Source organism: Anticarsia gemmatalis, chromosome 16 (genome assembly GCF_050436995.1).
Source record: "Anticarsia gemmatalis isolate Benzon Research Colony breed Stoneville strain chromosome 16, ilAntGemm2 primary, whole genome shotgun sequence".
In the NCBI taxonomy this organism is placed as follows: domain Eukaryota; kingdom Metazoa; phylum Arthropoda; class Insecta; order Lepidoptera; family Erebidae; genus Anticarsia; species Anticarsia gemmatalis.
In genome coordinates this window covers 9,721,348-9,742,031 of record NC_134760.1, presented here as the reverse complement: position 1 = coordinate 9,742,031, position 20,684 = coordinate 9,721,348, and the positions used below count along the sequence as shown (strand labels likewise).

General features: G+C 35.6%; 1 protein-coding gene across 1 annotated transcript; it reads right to left on the bottom strand.

The window, feature by feature from the left end:
* Window positions 1-746: 746 nt before the first annotated feature.
* mts (protein phosphatase 2 catalytic subunit mts) lies at window positions 747-19,505 on the bottom strand. Its single transcript, XM_076124301.1, has 7 exons — window positions 19,233-19,505; window positions 10,309-10,518; window positions 7,425-7,729; window positions 5,151-5,336; window positions 1,763-1,816; window positions 1,159-1,238; window positions 747-885 (listed from the first exon to the last, which is right to left on the bottom strand). Exons 1-6 carry the CDS (start codon window positions 19,332-19,334, stop codon window positions 1,166-1,168), a joined length of 930 nt encoding a protein of 309 aa, XP_075980416.1. The 5' UTR covers window positions 19,335-19,505; the 3' UTR covers window positions 747-885; window positions 1,159-1,165.
* Between the last annotated feature and the right edge of the window lie 1,179 nt (window positions 19,506-20,684).

Below are 20,684 nucleotides of genomic sequence, written 5' to 3'. Positions count from 1 at the left end.
GTACATTAATGGGAAAATATTCGACGCTTAGTTTAAACAATAACAACCTATCGGGTGCCTCGATCTTTAGGTATGTACAAAATTACCTAAAATAATAATCAAATATAGAACAAAAATATACCATAAAAGAAGTTAAAGCTCCACTCTTGTGAAACACTATTCCATGTCATACAGGTACTGTGGCACAAGAAAAGGAGAATTTAGAATAATAAAATTATCAAAATGCGTTCTCTACACGTCTCGTGACAGAACGATCGCACTGGGCATTAACGATAGGCTCTAATACTTATATCGCGGACTCCCGGTCGAAACAAAGATATTACAGTGAAATAACACATTCTGTCACAAAATTAAATGCTCGCTACCGCTCACGGGAGAAACGGGACGATCGGTCTCGAGGCGGAGTAATGACGGAAGTAAATATCGGAGTGTAAAAAATTCATTTTAATATTTCAATCGTAAAGCAACTAAAAATAAAAATCGTAGGATGCACTCGGAACGGATTCGATCGACGGCGAGCCCGGGCGCGGCGCCCCCCAGGGGAGGGGGGTGCCGGGGGCGGACACGATGCGGCCCGTCGCGGGGCCAGGCGCACAGCGAGCGCGGGCCGCGACACGCAGCGGAAATAAAACGCGCGCTCAGGGAACGTACGAGTTTAATGAGGTGTAAGCCGCGGGCGGCGCGAGCGGGCGTGACGTCACACGTGCGCGAGCCAGTGCGCCACTCGCACGAGGCTCGCCAGCTGCGCGCGCCGCGTGCGCCGCGCCGACAGCGAGCCGCCGCCCGACTGCCGCGCCCGCGCCGCACGCGCCCCGCGCCCGCCACGCACCCCCCGCCCTTCCCGCCCGCCCCGCGTGCCCGACTCCTGCTTGATATGCGCCTCCTCTGCAAAGAGAAAAGAGTCTCATTTAATACTTCTTGTAGACCTTGAGAAGCGGACGATACTTCGATACTTTAATAATATTCCCGTTTCCGCTTTAGGCTGCAAGCCCGCGAGATAAACGAAACAGGCCGTCTATCGGATCGAACCGACTTGATGTAAAATATCAGCGTACGGTTTTTGTAAGATAAAATACTTTCCGCGCTAGCCGAGACTCGAGCCGATCGATATTAGTGTCGAAACTTTGTTGTATAAAAAAAAGAAGGAGATGTACTTACGTGCAGCCTACATGAAGTAATCTGGCGTCCGTCGCGTGACGTGGGGCTCGCCGCGTCGCGGGGCCGGGTCGAACTGAAGGCTGAAACGCGACCAAACGTTTATTAGAAGGAGCTCTTCGAACTAAATGTATTTTTAAGTTTATGAGAAGTCGGTCATATTTTCCAATATCCACAGTTTGAAATCGACGTTGTCGATTGATAATTTGATGTTGAATGATCAAATTTTTTGTCATCACTTTGCGCTGATAATCATTCCGAAATTAATCCTATCGTACATACATACCTATTGAACAAAAAATCTCATGTAACTATTCTTATAAGGTCATGAAAGATGTAGATAATAAGTTTACACGAGCTATCGTGGGTGTAAGCTTATCGTAACACGTTAGACAGGAAAATTCTAGTACAAAAGCATAAACCTAAGAATGAAACCTTAGCAATGAAAATGTAAGTCTTCAGAAAAACGATTTCGTCAAAAACCTACCCGTGTTATAAACTTTACAATCCAATTCTGACGTAATATGGATTAATGTACTTTATACAACTTGAAACATAATGTAATTAAGTGCATATTAATTAACTGTAGATATTAAAGGATACTTACAATGAGTACTTAAGCGCATCATCCAATTCCATAATGGCAGCCTGGTTGCCGCATCTGAAACAAACATATTGACATAGATGAGTGTTTGATACAACATGACATGACTTATTATATTTTGGACGCTATCTTATCTAAATTGAAATAATTAAGATAAAGACGAAGCCTGCCCTCCCAATCTTAGCTTGAGGTGGTCGATTGCATATAATCTCATACAGAGATCTAATATATCAATTCACTAATTCGTTTGGGTAACAAATGATCATTATCATTGTTAAAGTCACTGTTCCTGAATTTACCACAAGCCCCCATTCCTCAAAAGCTGGCAAGAAACCTAAATCCTTGGTATAAGTGCGTAGTAGTCTTAACCGGCAGTCTTATGTGACAAGATGTTTGCATGGGAATAAAGCAACGAAAGTTTGTAAGGATCGTACCAAGTGGCATTCTTTGGTCTTTACCTACTTTTAAGAGAACAAGGCGTGATTTTACGCATGTATATAAATTTTACAAATCATTGTAGATATAAGGATCTTAAGATGAAATCTGTGTGCAGTAAAATGAGTCAATAATGAGTTAATTATGTGACGGTATGTAATGAAAATGCTCGACACTGCCAACAAATACTTTCGCCAATCGCAGGTGTTTCGTCTCCACTAGAATCGTGATTAGCAATTGACAGATAGATTAGCTTTTCTCTATTCAAATTAAAACTCATCTCATCATACACGCGATAACTATTAACTATCTAAACACACAAAACCATTCATTAGCCTGATATTTTAGTATTTAGTTTTGAAGCCAATATGTACGAATTAATTATTGTAGTACATACATAAATAAAATCCCGGTTGTTTTCCCCTAGGAGTAGGCAAAGCCCAACAAAACACCACTGGCTACGATTCCTATTTTTTATTTTATTTACAACCATACATCTTGGTCATACAGGACTGCTAGTTATTGTAGTAAAGACAAGAGTTGCTCAATAGTTGTGTACCGCGAGTATTCACCGTATTATGTGTTACGGTGCATACAGTTTCCATGGCAATATACTGCACCCGTTTCATAGAGAACAATACGCATTCGTCTCATTGTCTCCCTTGCGGTTTTGTAAAGTCAAATGTCAATGACTTTGCGAATCTGACGAGATATTATTATCAGATGCATCAACGATAGCGTTTTACTTTGACAGATACTACATCAACCAATAGTACAAAAACAATAATTTATACAAACAAAAATACAAGTGTTGGGAGAAAATCCATACATAAATTGCACACAATTACGGCTGGGGGACTTATGCAAAACAGTCAATTTTGTCCATTGTTAAGCTTCGCCCGACCTCGTTGGACGAATTATATAAATGCTTGCCATTCTACAGTACCTAAACGAAGGTTAACCGTTGGGATATTGGCTCCAATATTTGCAATATGAATGCTCGTCACATGATTCGTATCAAATCTTCATAGATTTCATTGTAGCACTTGTTTTGCAATAAAATTATGATTATTACTTTCTTTAGGCAGTAGGAGGTTCGTTATATGATAACTACTTATTTGGGTTAGTGCAGATATAAAAATATTTGTTCCGCTAGCAGTCGTGATAATAATCTGTTTATCTAATCTATTCGTATATACCTAACGCTGAGTATACCTAAAACACGTTCGCCCTCCAAAAGAAAGTTCTTCACAAACAAATCATTTGTATTTATCACTTAAATTGTTTTCTTTGTAATAATCACGATGTCGAATCACAACAAGTTTGCTATATTTTGTCGCTTTTCCTGTTTCATAAAAAATATTTGTATGTATTTTTTCACGAAACGAGAACAATTACTGTTTGTCTATCTTCATAAAGTCTTCATAATAGTAGCCCGATTCCAGCTAAATGGTTTTACCCCCGGTTTCTGAGGTACATTTAGCGGTAGTTTATCTATTCAATAGCGTTTAAACTTATGTAAAACTAAACTCTTTTGAATAGATAAACTACCGCTAAATGTACTCAGAAATCGAACATTAATCTCGGTAACTACCCAAATGCATAATTAAAACCTAACCCGTTCAATCACAATAATTGGTTCACCTCTATAACGATCACTAAGTACTACATAAAAATAGCTTGGAAAGGTCAGAATAAATGTCATTTAAATACTAAATCACATTTATCAAACAGTAAAACAAGGAAAATTGATCCTAAATACCAAAGTACCGAATAGTTCTATCCTTGTACGAGAGTCGCTTATGTAAATTTGATCAGAGTATTGTTGAAGTAGTATCAGTGCATTTATAGGGCGGTATAAGGCTAGAAGGAATATAGGTCAATATAACAACGGCTCGAGTTGCCGGTATCTAGGCCAGTGAAGATAGACCACCTTTTGTGATCGCCTTCTCTCTTCTCATTATATTACGAACAATGAATTGAAACTGAAGACACCTGTATATTCTACCGACCAATGCATATCTGTACATAAATTAGTCAGTAGTTAGATGTTATAATAAGCATTGTTCAACATTATAAGTTTAAGGAGTTTGTGTGTTCGATATGCCGCGTATGTTAGTCGCGTCCGATAAAATAGCAACATGGGACAGTTTTTGTTGAAGGCAGTTTATTTTCCTTTAAAACAAAGCCTAGCCGTAGTCTTACATGCTGGTAAAATGCTACATATAATAAGCAATGTACTGCCATATTTGCATCCTATCCTATATAGCCAATAGTAACGCTAGTACTTTACATTTTGACATATCGTGCGTTATTGCATCACATCAAGTTTGCATACCTACTATGACAACGATTGACAATTAATCCTATTATAATAATGCCTTTAATTCGAATTAAGTGTCTCAAGACGAATGGAAGCTAAAAATAAATGATATTAGTCCCTTCCATGATATTTAACAAATACCATTGAACAGAGCTTTCTAGTTCCTTTGAACTACGTAGGTCAAGTGACCCTTTTCTTGGAAATCCATTCAGCCGTGATAAGCTAGGACTAGGAATAAACCGAAATATAGGCACTTAAGACTTTAAATTAATGAGTATAATTGCAAAGAGCTTTGTATTCTCCGAAGTTACGGAATGAATTCTAAAGAATCGTCGGTAATTTGATAACAATGATAAAGGAACTGGTATAGGAATAACATAAATGTTTTGTGTTTTGATTTCTATAAAATCTGTCAAAATATCACTGTTATTCCTGAAATAAAGTTATCTATGTATAAATCAGGCCACAATAAAAACCTTTATAACGCTAACTTCTTTAAAAACGCCTAAACGTATAGATTACGTTTACTTATTACTTGTGTATCATTACGGAAAGTATAAATATATAGTGAGCCTTATATGGGTTTATAGACGGTAAAATACTATCAAAAATCATATATTAAATCGTACTCACCTATAGCAGTAATTGGGTGCTGAGAATATAGTGACGACATTTCTATCGTGGCACCAGTTGTAGCCCTCCATGACGAGCTGGTGGGCCCGGGACACCAGGGTCAGGCCGTTGCTGTGGTTGAACGTCTCCGAGATGTCCTGGCCGAACGTGTAGCCCGCGCCACGGGGAGATATGCCCCATCCGCCTCTGTACAACGTGAAAGAATACACTTTAGATTATGTTCGAGGGTACTTTGAAATTAAATTGAGGGAAAAGTGGAGTATTTTCGTGTGTTGGAGTGAAGGAAAATTGTAGTTATTAATGTATTTGTTTAGTAGCGACGACTAATGTTTTATTATAATATAATTTATATTAAAGACAATAAGTTGGCTAATAACCAATCATTCATCACAATAATATGCTATTAAAGTACTAAAAAACATGTACTTGCTGACGAAAATGGTAAATACGGAATAATATGACGCCATATTACATACCATTTCATAATTTGCAAGTACCTGCGAGCCAATATTACCTTATTGTAACGTAAATTCCTAGCACGATGCGCCTACAATCAACGCCATTGTTCTAAAGCACATATAGTACACAATATATGCATATAATTGATTGTAAACCAAAATAAACATTGTCAAGTGCTTTCTGGACACTCGAGTGTTATATAATAGCACGATAGAGGAAATACGCCGTAATTATTCAATAATTACGTGATCAGCCGGACATGATTATAATATTTTCCATAATGTACGTTTAACTAAGATATTTTAATACTAGCTTAGTGAAATTTGTAATTTGAATACTGCGCAAGTCTCAAGGACATATTACTTTATGATCAAGTTGTAATAATTAATATCGGAAGCCCTATATCACATTCATCGAAGGACAAACGGATTATTTCAGCCAAAGATTCAGTATACGCGCCAAGTCATAAGGAAACTAACAATAACATAAACAATTAACACGGGAAACACCCTTTGTATCTCAGTAACATTTCACGGAAACAAGAGTAGTATTCATTTATAAATTATATAAATATAAATTTGTCAGATTTTCTAGTTATTATTGGCTATCTATGACCTAACTTAGTCCGATAACAAAATGTTTTTCTTCAAACAACGTCACGTGATAACTCACTCACTATCACATAATATAAATTATCGCTTTTCCGGAACACGAACGCCCGGTCATTCTGTTACCTCACGACAGACAATCGCATGAACATAAACTGTTTGGTATATTATCACTAAAACGTATCACCCAAGGTTTAAGGGCCGATGGGAGTATTTGGATAGTATATGTTCGGTGGAATCAATAAAATAAGCTAGTTAGTGAAGATAACGGTTAGACGGTGCGCGTGTCGTCATGATATGAACGCGCCGCGCTATAATTAGTACGCGGACGATATGCCGACACGTCCTTGACTCTTGAGGTGTTTGTTGATTCTCTTTATTTTTGTTGTATCTTGCTTCTGGGTACACTTTATCTATGAATAATCCACGCAACGCAATTTGACCTTTCGTGAACTTTCCGCGATGTACGTATTTCCCTGAAGGGGTAGCAGATGTATTAACACACACGTACCGATTGTCACATTGAGTAGGGTGAGCCTATACAAAGGAATGCTAACTCTGAATTGCTCTTGAGAATACCCCTGTAACATCTTTCTTTGGAATACTAGAATCAAACGCTTGCAATTGTGTTTGAAACTTAAGACTAGATAAAGTAAAATTTTATAGAACAATAACAACATTACCCTCGGAATTCGCCTAAAGATCAGAAAAATGTTAATGTTCTGAGCAATTATATTATTTCCAGCATAATTTCGCAACCTACAAGGATAGTCGTAGACAAAAAAAGGATATAACTAATTGCGGTTTTACGTCGAATTCCAATGACGTACCGCCTGTGTTCACATCACATTCGTTACGAAAGTCCTACGTATTTATTTAATAACGACGATTATTTGCACGGTGATATTAACAGGAATTTCCACTATCATTAAAACGGCAACTCTGTTTTACTGTATTCGTTAAAACTTTCATGTAGTTTAGCTGTCATTCTACATTAGCTGTGTTCGTATGATGTAGAATGTAACTGTCGGCAGTCTACAACAAAAACAGTCCCTCGAGGCGTTCTCGTGAGATTTCACTATTTCCGTCGCTCGGGAACGTCTGTTATCCTGTGCACGACTTTGAAATGGAGCTCATTAGTCCATACTTTCCAAGTTGTAGTCTCTCATCGCTGTATTATGGTAAATGTATAGTGTAGGATACTGACCTGTCATCGGGGTCACTCCAGAGCAGATCGCACATGGGGCCTTCATGCGGCACCTCCTGCAGGCGGTCGAGGGCGCGGATGTGGTCGAGCGTGTCGATGGAGGGGCTGAGGCCGCCGTGCAGGCAGAAGATCTGACCGTCCACGAGCGCGGTGAGCGGCAGGAAGTCGAACAGGTCGGTGAAGTGCTTCCATACGGACGCGTTGCCGTATTTACGCAAGCACTCGTCGTAGAAGCCGTACACTTGGGTGATTTGACGGGACTCGTGGTTGCCGCGCAGAATTGTTATTCTTTCGCGGTATCTAACCTGTAAATGTAAACATTATGTCAACGTTTGTTTGAATTGCTGCTTTCAACGCAGCTGGAAGCTAGACAGACAGCTAGCAAAACAGGTTGAAAGTCGACGACGAATATTATATGCGAAACATTACAAAATATTTATTATTTGAATTTCAATAGACATTTATTTATGCAAAACATGATTTCGGTAGCGTTTCGGTGAAACGGTGTTTAACGGTGATCCCTAGCACAAGGGTCATTTTCATGTCAAGCATTACAGTATAGAATATAGGAACTGCACGTAACGTTTAACGATATATTATGGAGGGTACGTTCAATGAGAATAGCCGTCATTCATGGCTTGTTAAGCTTTGTTAGTACAGTTCACAAGCGGCACAAACAAACCAGTATATCGGAAAGACTAAAATAGCTGTTGACGAACACGTTTGTTACAAATTCTTGCAAAATTTGCTATGAATAACTGTATTCTAGCAGTTAACTTGCCTCAGACAGTGGCCATAATTATACTGGTATTGTGAACACTATTACCGACAGTATTATTTCAGGCCGCTACACTAACAGAACAGGGAGATTCCAATATTTGTTTGTTCTGGAGCCGTTAACCGTTGTACTGATTACAATACTTTTTCCGTATATTTAGACTAGAGAAACGTTTGTTGATTGTGCCTTATTACTGGTGATAAGAGTAAGTAAACAGTGACCTAACGTTATCTGAGATAGGACGATGATAACACGATTCCTCTCGCATACCTGAGTTGGGAACACTGAATTTCTATACATTTTGGTTGTAAACAATCAACTCAAAAACTACTGACGTTGGTATAAGACTTGAGAATAAAAATGTTTTTATTACTAAAGGCATCTATAAATCACAACGAATTGCAGTAGGGCACGTTAATGTTCCTCCGTAAATACTAGTCACGAACAATAAACAAGGTTCAGTACCCTAACAGTCGTAATTCCAGAGAGATTGCAAAAGTCCTCTGCTAGCCGCTTCATGAAAAAACGGGTACTCGCGAATCTGGTTATACTAGAAGCCGATCTCGATAGGCTTGGGAATATAACGCGAGTTAATAGACATAAACACCTGTCTATTCACCTGATAATCACTTATTGGTACTAATATAACACATATGGATATGATAAGATAATAACATTTCACATACAAGACGATTCTATGTTAAATCGATTCAGCGTCGATGCGCCATTTCAATTCTGATCCAATTCAAGATCAGCGTCCATTCAGACAGGATACAGTTGTTTTTATTGCGTTTGTAGCAAATTATCGAGCCTCGGCTCTCGTATTTACATTCTTTTGAAATAAAATTAATTTAACTGTATAGAAAACGTCGAAGATGACTGCATTTCTAGATATGGCTCATACATTTCGAATATAATACTGGACTTGTTATTAAACAATTAACATAATAAAACGGGTTCTTAAGATAGCAGCATTCTTCCTTTGAACGTGTAGAGGTGAACAATTTATATTGTAGACGAAGCCTCGCGAGGACTATTTCAATATTTGCTCTGCGATGTGAACTTTCCAACTGAACAGAATGTTCACATACGTGACTCTAATTAATGATTCCAACTACGCAGAATACCGAACCTCATTACAATTTTCCAAATTCACCTTGTCATACATGCTCGTCGTCATTGAGTGCATGTCTGACCTTTCAAAACACCGTTAATCCATACATGACATTCTAGGGCGTTCCCTGTCAATCCCATTTACCTCGTTGTAAAACCCTTTTACTATCTATACACGAATCATGTAATTCAACAACTGAAACCGTGCACGCAATTCAAAGGTGACTTTGGACATAATAAGCATATCGTCTGATATTTAATCTAATAAAAGTATGTACTAATAGTTGAATCTTTAGCAAGTCTGGGCTATTGGCAGCGCGTTCAGGTATCGAATGACTCTATGTAAGAGGTATTTTTGGAAAGTACATTGACTGATTGTGGGAGAGTTTTATGACAATAGACGACACGCTAGACGGTACATCTGATAATGTTCTGTACAACGCGTTTCGGAAGCGAAGGAATATAAAAGCTATATATAGAGTAACGTATCCGGTGTATGGAATATGGTAAACTGTGAGACAATTGAATATGTAAGAAGCCCGTGTATAAAATAGTATAATATCTTGTTCAGATGTCGCGGAAGGGTTTCGCGAAAGCGTATTACGTCTATATTTTTATAGTTATGTCAGCTTAGGTGAGGCTGTTTGAGATATAACGGGCACAGTTCCAAGCCGCGGGCCGCTATAGACAATATCCTTATAGGAAAACTAAAACGCTTAAGCTCGACTTCAATCCAGCGTGGAACGCGATATATTTCATCCGGTTGCGTCATTGTTAAGGATTATGTTACGCTAAATCCATACGAAAGAAGCCAGCGCGTAACTAACAAAACAGCGTCAGAGTGTCCTCAGCTGAAACGTTCACATCTTACCACAAAGTATTTCACAGTACCGCAATTCAAATTACGCCATCGTGTAACACGTAACGCACTCGAAGCGCACTTCTTCACCGCATGTTTATTTACACGAGGTGCCAAACAAGTCCGAGTCTCACCTTGAGCGCGACGAGCAATGTGACGGTCTCAACGCTGTAGTAGCCGCGGTCCACGTAGTCCCCCATGAACAGGTAGTTGGTGTCCGGCGAGCGACCGCCGATACGGAACAGCTCCATCAGATCGTGGAACTGTCCGTGGACATCTCCGCACACGGTCACTGGACATTTCACCTCTTGCACGTTAGACTCCTTCGTGAGGATCTCCTTTGCCTGCAGCAAAAACAAAAATGAATGATTCTGTTTCACATTTAAATACTAACGGATCATTTAGATATGGGGGCCAAGGGGTCTTTGACACGTAGTATAGACACGTAGATAGTAACAATAACAATACACATATCAATACCAAAACGGTGTTGAATTTGATTAATGTATAAAACTCTTGTCGCACGTCCTAGAAGTGATATAGTTTTAATAATAACATTCACGCAATATACACATTAGTTTTTAACGGTGTTACACTAGGTACCTATGACTACAGCTATTTCAATCGATGGGAATCCTAACCGTAACTTGGAAAATGCACAACATAATAGGAAAACCGCCAGCAACTAATAGAGTTGACAACACTAATCACAATACAATAACACTACAAACAATACAAGTTATGTTCTGTCTCGAAAACAATTTTGTCTTAATATTCTCGTAGAGGTAAATATCTTAAATCCGTGGCGATCCACGTGGGTCAATGAGACCAATTAAAATAAAAAAAGCTCTATAAAATTGCCAATTAAAGGCTAGAAGACACGCACTAAGAATGCACTGATTCGTATTTGGACATACCAAACTCGATGAGTCACAAAATCCCCTATAATAGTGATAAACGGATGATAAAACAAGCAAACACACGACAAAACACGTGACGACTATGATTAAGCTCATTACGGATTCATTGCCGTGTTGTCCTTCAAATGCGTATAAACCACGAGGATGGATACCATGGACCCACAATAACATAACTTTCTAACAATAGCCCATTAAATTACTGTATAAGTCCAACAAAACATATAGAATACCATTCCGTTCGACCATATTTAGGTGCCGTGACGAAAAAAGGGCATTATCGTGTTATACACCCATAAGTAAAGTGACGATGCGATATAAATCTTTGGACAAATAAGACCTAGTTACGCTCCAGATTAAGACTGGCTAAATTTTATTACGAGTAAAGTTTGTTCGCAGGGAGTAATCTCTCGACCTTATAAGTTTTAGCAACGATAGAAAGTTACATAAACATTCGAGTGTCATTGAAACTTTATATACCCAAAATAAGGGGAATATTTTACTTTTTTCAAGTAAAATGTCGCAGCCAGCCGCTACACGATCTACGTCGTATCACCGTATGATAACTCGTAACCTCTATCCTTGAGACGGAACAAAAAAAACTATTTACCAACTCGATGACGCCGAAAACACTATCCTCATATTGTAAAACACGTTTGTTTACACACTAACATCACGCTTTATACCCGACAAAGGTTAACCAGAGGTGTATTCATACTTCACTTTCGTTTACACAAGAGCATTTGAAAAAGTCTGGACCAATTACTTGTTTATTCATTTCAACGCGAAACGATTCTTCGCACTTTTATATGTGAACTGGGAGTTTTTTACTGCAAATTGTTTTATCTGAAGCCAATTTGAGCAAAGTATTGAATGAAGCAAGGAAAAGAGTATTTATTCGTAGTCTATTTAAAACACAATTCCACTGCAACACAGTGTAAAGAAAACCACAGCGAATGCTAATGACAGTTCATTTAGCTTTCCAAAGGTACAAAGGACAGTCCTATCTAAAGTTTATTTTTTATTTTCTACAGAGCACGAATGAAATAGTACACAGATCGGATAATAAACTTAAAGCTGGTTTTTAATTTTATATTAGAACCAGACCTAATATCGAATGACGTGATCATAGAAACTTTATAAAAAAAACTGTTGATGTGATGAAATAGAACATAATTTGTTTTTAACTTTAATCTTTCGCGGTATTTTTAAAAATACTAAATGGTAACAGCTACCTATCCTAATTTAGGGTGTCCCTTTAACACCCTTTCTTACCACATACAATTAAATATCACACAAAATATGTTAGAAAATATCAAAACTACAAATACTTAGAGACCTCATTACATAATTCAAAGGACCAGTTGCTTACATTCGGACATGGGTTACGGTTTCACCGGCTTTGTTCCCGCCTCCAAAGTACACACAGTAGAAAGTCTTTATAATGTAATCACTGAACGCCACGTGTTACCATGTGCTACTGTTACTATTCATGATTTCAAGTTATTACTTAGCGAATCTAGGTTGAAGCTTCGCCCGCTGCATAATCAATAACTGGGCTAACTAGGATAGATCGGCCCCAAGATAAATATAACTGGGAACGATTATGGATACTGGTTTAAAACTATGTGGTGTTTGAGAATAAGGGTTCTTCTGATTCGTAGAATTCTTGTGGGAAAGACCCAATGGGAATGGTGTTTCCCCAGATGATAAATAACTGAAGATCGGATGTAAATGAGGAAGGATACCATAAGGGGATGGGCAACGCCCGCAGCAAAATTTAAAATGTATGCTGGAATTCGAAAAGCAGGAAGAACATATCAAAATACACCCAGCTATAAAAATTGAATAATATACCTAATAAAGGGAAACATAAAAAGTGCAAAGTTATTACGTAATCTATACTAATATTATAAAGCTGAAGAGTTTGTTTGTTTGTTTGTTTGTTTGTTTGTTTGTTTGTTTGAACGCGCTAATCTCAGGAACTACTGGTCCGATTTGAAAAATTCCTTCAGTGTTAGATAGCCCATTTATCGAGGAAGGCTATAGGCTATATATCTTCACGCTACGACCAATAGGAGCAGAGTACCAGTGAAAAATGTTACAAAAACGGGGGATAATATCACTCTTTCTCTCTAATGTGACGCAAGCGAAGTTTCGCAGGTCAGCTAGTTTTGTATAAAGTGCGGGTCGTAAACTGGATATTCTAATAAAAGGCTTCTGTTCTATAAAGTTGTTAGACAATTTCAGAGAATCTTAAAAAATACGCCACCATTTTAAGATCAAAGTTCCCTCTGGAAATAAATGAGCTTAATTTATCACGTTTACGTAATTAACGTCAACTTATGACCGTAATATCGAGTAGCGCCAATCATAATATTAGAACGGATAGAAATTAAACAAAAACAAATCGGCACTGATAGATACCTACCTATATTCGATACGCTATCTATATCGGATTCCATGTAAAGACTCGATTTCTATTCACAAACGTAAATGGAATATGAATCTGGATTTATACTTTTACAACCGAATTCAAATATGTACTCTAATTAGCATAGACTACATCATCATTTAAAATATAACTATGTTAAAGTTATAAAATATTAGTATACTATTCAAGCAATTGCAAATACTAAAATATCAAAATATTGTAAATAAATAGTACCTGATATTTTGATTAATGTATAAGAGAATGTGAATATTACGCATTCAAAGGTTAAAATGAGTTATTTCAAGGATAGTATACATTTTTAAAGTCCACGTAAAAGGAAAAACACAGCTTCGCATCTATCTTTAGTATCTTAGTCCTTTCTATAATTGTATCTATGTTACGTGTGTGCTTTATATAGAGCACTATTCGCTTACGGTGTGTTATATAAAGGTGAAAGACCAGACAAGCCATGTAACCAATTTTATCGACGCCGGCACAAAAATATAATGGCTATCGCAGAGTCCGTGTGACATGACAAAACTATACTCCCATAAATAAATCCCATCTTGATGAATAGCCGAGTTTATTTTGTGTAATAAATCTTTTTAAGCGCTTATACTTTTTCCACTGAGTTAGATTTTTTTCTTTATAGGTGAAAATGTTATTAATGAATGTTCCTGAAGGCTGAAAGATTTGCCAAGATTGCCACAGCTCTCCCTTTATCAGCACGATCATCTATGTTCTCCGTAAAAGTGGAAAGCTTTCTCAATGGCCAATATATCGTGTACTAGACTACAGCTGATATAAATGTTGGAAAGATAGGTATATAATCTGTTAACTTCTATACAAGTCCAAAACAAATCATAACACACGTTCTAGAAAGTACCTATAATCGCAGTAATTGCTCAATTAACGTGATTCAGAGAGGAAATTTTCAACTGGTGAATGATAAAACGACTTAGTAACTGCATTCCTCATATAACGTGTTATCCTGTTGGGAACAATCGGGTGAATCTTTCGATTACCAGTCCCTGACGATACTGGATGTATGCGTTAACAATTTTTCTTATTAAATATAAAACTATCGACGTTTAGGTCTAAACCGCCGAGGTCGATAGTTGAATTTTGTATGTAATATTCGTATCCTCGCGACCTTTAAGCGGCAACTACTTAAAGCCACGTACACAAATAAATATTAATATTAAAATGACACGTCATGGTCATACCCAAAATAAAAGTTTTAATTCTAAGTCACTTAACCACTTTGCGAGCGTCCTTTTGTTTTTAATAATAAATTACGAAAAAGGTCATACTTAGCTATGGTCTTTCCTAGACCTTGAGGCGATTGATAAAGACGTTTGTATTTTGTACTAGCTGACCCGCGCAACTTCGCTTGCGTCACATAAGAGTGAATGGGTCAGAATTTTCCACGTTTTTGTAACACTTTTTACTGTTACTCTGCTCCTATTGGTGGTAGCGAGATGATATAAAATATGTTTTTTTTTTCCACGAAAAAAATTCTCAAAATTATTTATATCTCTTAATATAACGAAGTCGCGCTAAGGCATATCCGCCATTAAAACAGTTGCCATGACAACGGAATTGTTAATTCAATGTCATTATAATATTGATTATTCGCGACTGCGATCGCCACCTTAGTTTTCCCGGGAAATGCGTCATTTTCCCGGGATAAAAAGTAGCCTATGTCCTTTCTCGGGTATCAAACTATCTCCATACCAAATTTCATGCAAATTGGTTCAGTAGTTTAGGCGTGATTGAGTAGCAGACAGACAGACAGACAGACAGACAGACAGACAGACAGACAGAGTTACTTTCGCATTTATAATATTAGTATGGATGACTAAACAAGTTGAGTGGATATTTAGTAACAAGTTGTACTCTAGTTATCAAAGTGCATACTTTTTGTTATTCCTTATATGGCATTGAGATAGAAGGAAACACTGCAAGTGCGTTTCTGATTAGAGTCGATATTATTTTGTATTACACATTCATTTTGTTAAAGATTCACGAGTATTTTATTAATCACATATTGAATCAGTGTAACTTTTACTTGGAAACGTACGTAATGGCTGTCTAAATAAACGTTTCGCCAACACTGTTAGGGGAGCCTCAATGCTAAGCAATTGTGCAGAATACACTTGCGTGGCACGTGTGTGGGCGATAGATATTTGTACAATATACTTGTGTATATGACATGTGCACTTAGCATTTGTACAATAACAGATCATTAGCATTGTATGCATATTTCTAGATCATTTAATTAGCTATAGCTGAGCTTTGTTTAGAAAAGGCATCAATTTGTATTCTATATGTGTACAACTATCACATGGACCTTGGTAAAGAGATTTGTATAGAAAAGTTATATTTTAGTGAAGGTCGTGCTTCAATATTCATTAATATGAATAACCATAATGTTATATCAAATTAGCCTTCATAGTAATTCTAATATTAGTCTATAGATTTTTGTAGCTTATTAATTGTCTAAATCAACTTATGGAAATATATTTCTGATGATAGAATGCTATGTTATTTGTGATTAACAGTAATGAACATCATAGAAAAAAGTCATAAGGTATATTTGAAATATTCCATGTTCATATTAACAAGTGGTATGTTAGAACTACAATAACATAATAAAGAGGAAATTTTCATATGATTCACACAGGTTTTATGCAATCAAAAATTTACTGAGCTTAACTCTCAGTAGGCAAATTGATAAGATATTTTTAAAGTGAAAAATAACTGAAAAGTTCTGTGAAATACACTACAATTATATTTTTACTGCATCTCACAAACATCAAGAGAAACAATGCTTACAAATTATAACCATTACTAACCTAATAAAAGCTGTATAAGCATTTGTTTTTAATTTGTTTATATTATTCATTCTTACTTTGTTTTTAGGGTGTTCAAGTACAGAGTATTATATAATTTTTTATTATTCATATATCCTCATAGAACATTATCAATAGCACTTTTACATGCAAATAATATTTTAACATAGATTGCAATACTGAGAGATATAGCTCAGTCAATTTTATGTATAAAACTTTAAAAACATATTAAACCATCTCTATGATGATGCAAACTAAACCTAGCAACTATAATTTTTGTACTATCATGAGAAGGAAAACTATTATTGGAAATGTCCTTCCCACTACATATTGCATATTAAATATAAAATTAGGTACAATAAACAACAAAAATATGTGTTTCTAAGGCTTTTTACTGTATTTGAAAATTAGGCAGTCAAGGCCTTATTGCAACACTGAGTTAGAAGTACTACATACTTGCAGTTATATTATGCAAGAACATTTCAAATAAGGTACATTTATGAAGGCTGATAGTAATAATTGTAGTTAGGTGTTAAATGTGTATTCATATTTGTTTTACTAACCCATCGGTACCTCACACTAAATGAGAATGATAAGGCAACACTAATTTTAATACTGAAATGAAAATTGATACAATACTAACAAAAATCTTTCAAAAAATAATGAAAATAAGTGTTAATAATAACACAAATATAATATGACAAGATCAGCTGAACAAAATATCACTTTTAAATAATTTAATTGATAAAATGGCAAGAGTATAATGTCTAACCCAAATTGCCTTCAATGTATGTGTGTGTGTGTGCACTAATTAGCACTTGGTAATGTGACATCCTTTCAGATAATTGTCACTACTGTGTTGCATCACCACAGAGTGTGATACTAATGTATGACATTATTCGAACACACTATAAAATGAAATAGTTTATGAATAAAAAAAAAAACATTTATAAAAATATAAACTTGTCTTTGTATCAGAATTTGCTAAAGAATGTACAAATGGTTTTCTTTGGTTGCTCTGCCTAACCCTATAAGAAAAAGTATGATTTTATGTATGTATGTATGTATGTATGTTGTCCATGTATTCATTTAAGAAAGTAAACAATTAAATTTTCTTCTGCAATTATTGCATAATGAACCTACATAGAAAATTCAAAATATTTGTATTACTAGGAAATAAATAAGAAACATATTTGTTTGCAGTATTTATACTTTGTTTTGTTTACTATGCAATGCAATCAAATAAGACTGACCCAGAATAATTTCATTCAACTTTTTTGTTTATAGAAACAGCAAACCCTAATTATGTCCTCATCACATAATAAAATATGGCACAATGAATAATTTTAAATGCTTTGTTAATAATTATAAAGTAATTGATTAGTAACTATGAGTAAGCTTGATGAGGTATTTATTACACTAGAGTAATTGCATTGATTCTGTTTAATTATTGATTGTATTGATAACTCAAGTACTTATCAAGGCTTGTGTTCAAGTATATACAAACTTACACAAGAAATAGAAAATAAGACCTTGAGAGGGTCATATGGATGTTGCAATACCCTCTTCACACACAAAAACTGTTTGTTTTTCATAACTATATGACAAAAAATACATTTCTTTTTATAAACAAATAAAATTGCATTATTAGCTTTCCATATTTACACAATGTCAAAATGGTTAAACTGAGATATAGTAAGTGCAGTCTATAAAAAAAAAAACATAAGTGCTCATATTTTTATGTACTTTTACATGATAAAAGTTCATAAACCTAGTCTAATGTCTATGTCATTGGCAGATAACTTATTGTTTGTTTAACAATAGTATGTATTAAAAACAAACAATGTTTTTTTTAACACAAGGTACTAAAAACATGAAGGCCTCTTATGAGGTTTGCTATTTTTTGTTTATGTACATAGCAAGAGATCAATAATTCTGATAATTGCTAATGACTCACTTTATGCAAGTCATAGTCAAGATATCTAGCATTAAAATAGTCATCAAGTATTAGTAATATGAAGGTAGATATAAATATATAATAACCCTTTGCAGTATGAGGATGTTCCATAAGTTCCCTAGTGTTATTGATTATCTTGTGGGACCAACATTCAATCACAATCTGATGATTGATAACATATGAATGTACAAAAATAAACACATACTTAGCTCTAGTACTCTTGTAAGCTCAGTTTTTATGTATAAAATGCTTATTTTGACATCATAGGACTAACAAATACTTGTAATAAATCAATGTATTATAGTTTTATAGTACTGTATGCAAATATGTAAACAAAAGCATAAAATACGTGAGATAATTAAAAATACACTATCGTATGTAAGTAATATTGTGCGAATTTAACGTATTAGAACGGAAGAAGAGTTATGTGCAATCGGCGCCGCGGGACGCAATCCCCACACTAAAAATCAATGAAAACATCCATGATAAACATGTTCTAAGTAACAAGTCTACGATTTGTAGATGTGAACCTAGTGTTAATTGATAATCAGAATTTCCGCGCCGCGGCTAAAAATATCTTCTAACCAATTAGGCTAATATCAAGCTGGAAAGATTGATTGCTGGGTGTGGTAAACATATAAAGGAGATCCGAACTCGTCTGACTACAGAACTCTCGCCGACCCCCCGACATCCCACAACGATTAGCGTACCAACGGCGGACAGCTTCCACCACAACCTATAACGATGTAGAATCGCGTTCTTGTAACTCGCTATGTAGGTACATGAATCATACAACTTATAGCTACCGTCTACTCGAAAATATACACAAAACGTACGAAATGTAACACTAGTAATGAAAATACATTATCTAATAACGAATTCAAAGGTACATTACCTTGTCGCATAACGTTTTTACTTGATTTTCTGTCAATTGCTTGCATTCGTTTAGTTGTTCTATCCATTGATCCAGTTCTTTTAACGACGCCTTGTCCTCCATACTTTGTGTCTGTGGGATTAACGTGCTAGACGTTAACTGGGATTTTGATTGTCTTTATGTTTTAAATGTACACAAAACCATGCGAATTACGTATTTTACACTGTGCCCAGAAAACTGACTACGGCAGACACTTTACAAAATGGCGTTTGCGTGACGTCAATTTTCAGAAAAGAAATCCTCCAAGCGGCTAATGGGGGAACTAAATGATGATGCCACTTAGCGATGCGTTCAGAAAAATAAAATAATTCGAAATAAGTTTGAATATTTTCCGTTACAAAAAAACATAGCGAGCGTTCCCTATAACCATATACACATAGGTAGCTAATTAAATCGATATAATAAATTAAGAGTTTTTTTTTATAAATTTTGCTTATAACGTACTCAAAGTCTATAATAACCCAAATGATTTATATATTTTTTAGTATAACATAATAAAGATTTTTTGCATTTTTCCCTTAACATTAACAAATTATCGCTATTAGGTATGTCTCATACTGCATTACTTACTTTTAAAGAACCTGATGGAACTATTTTTGCCTTAGCCATTGCTTGCGGTGCTTCCACGATGAAGTCCATTTAGAAAGTTGTTACCTACTGTACCAATTGGAATTATTTAAAACGGATCTTAAAAAAATTGTGTTTATTAAGATCATTAAATAATTTTACAAATACGAATTTGATAAATTTTCAGACTTCTTCTTCCGTTTATAAAATGTCAAATCAATTTTGTTCAAACTCTCAATTTTCATTGATTTTGAATTTTGGTGACAACTTGACATCGACTTTTGCTTGCAAAAAAGTTTGCATACAATTCAAACTTTTCAAGGTTCGGTGGTGTTGGAAGTAATAAATTAAGATTTAAATATTAAACTTAATGTAACAAAAACAACATCGTAAAAAAACATGGCGATCAAAATATGAAGTGTTAACTTCTGAAATTCTTCTAGACTTGCTCAGTGCGCTAATTTGTCTTTCTTTTGACGCTCATCAGGTCTCAAGTCCATTCGAATTGATGACCGTGCTTTATTTTTGTTTTTGCATCATTTGGGATTTCGGTATCGTGCCCAAAATCTTTAGTTAAACAGTTAACAGTTCTTACGGTCTTATTAATAAAAAAATTTCATCATTATTTTATGTACCTACTTCTTTAAAAGCAACTTTCATACACACAAATACTATCTTCTAAAGGTAAAAATGTAATATAATTTGACTGAATACATGCTTCTATTTTTTTAAATATTATAAAAACGTAATTATTATGTTTGTATTGGGAATCAAGTAAACGGCCTTCAGTCAGGGTGTTTTTATAGTCTTAAAAGTCTTCAAACGTGACGTGGTATTAGCGATTTT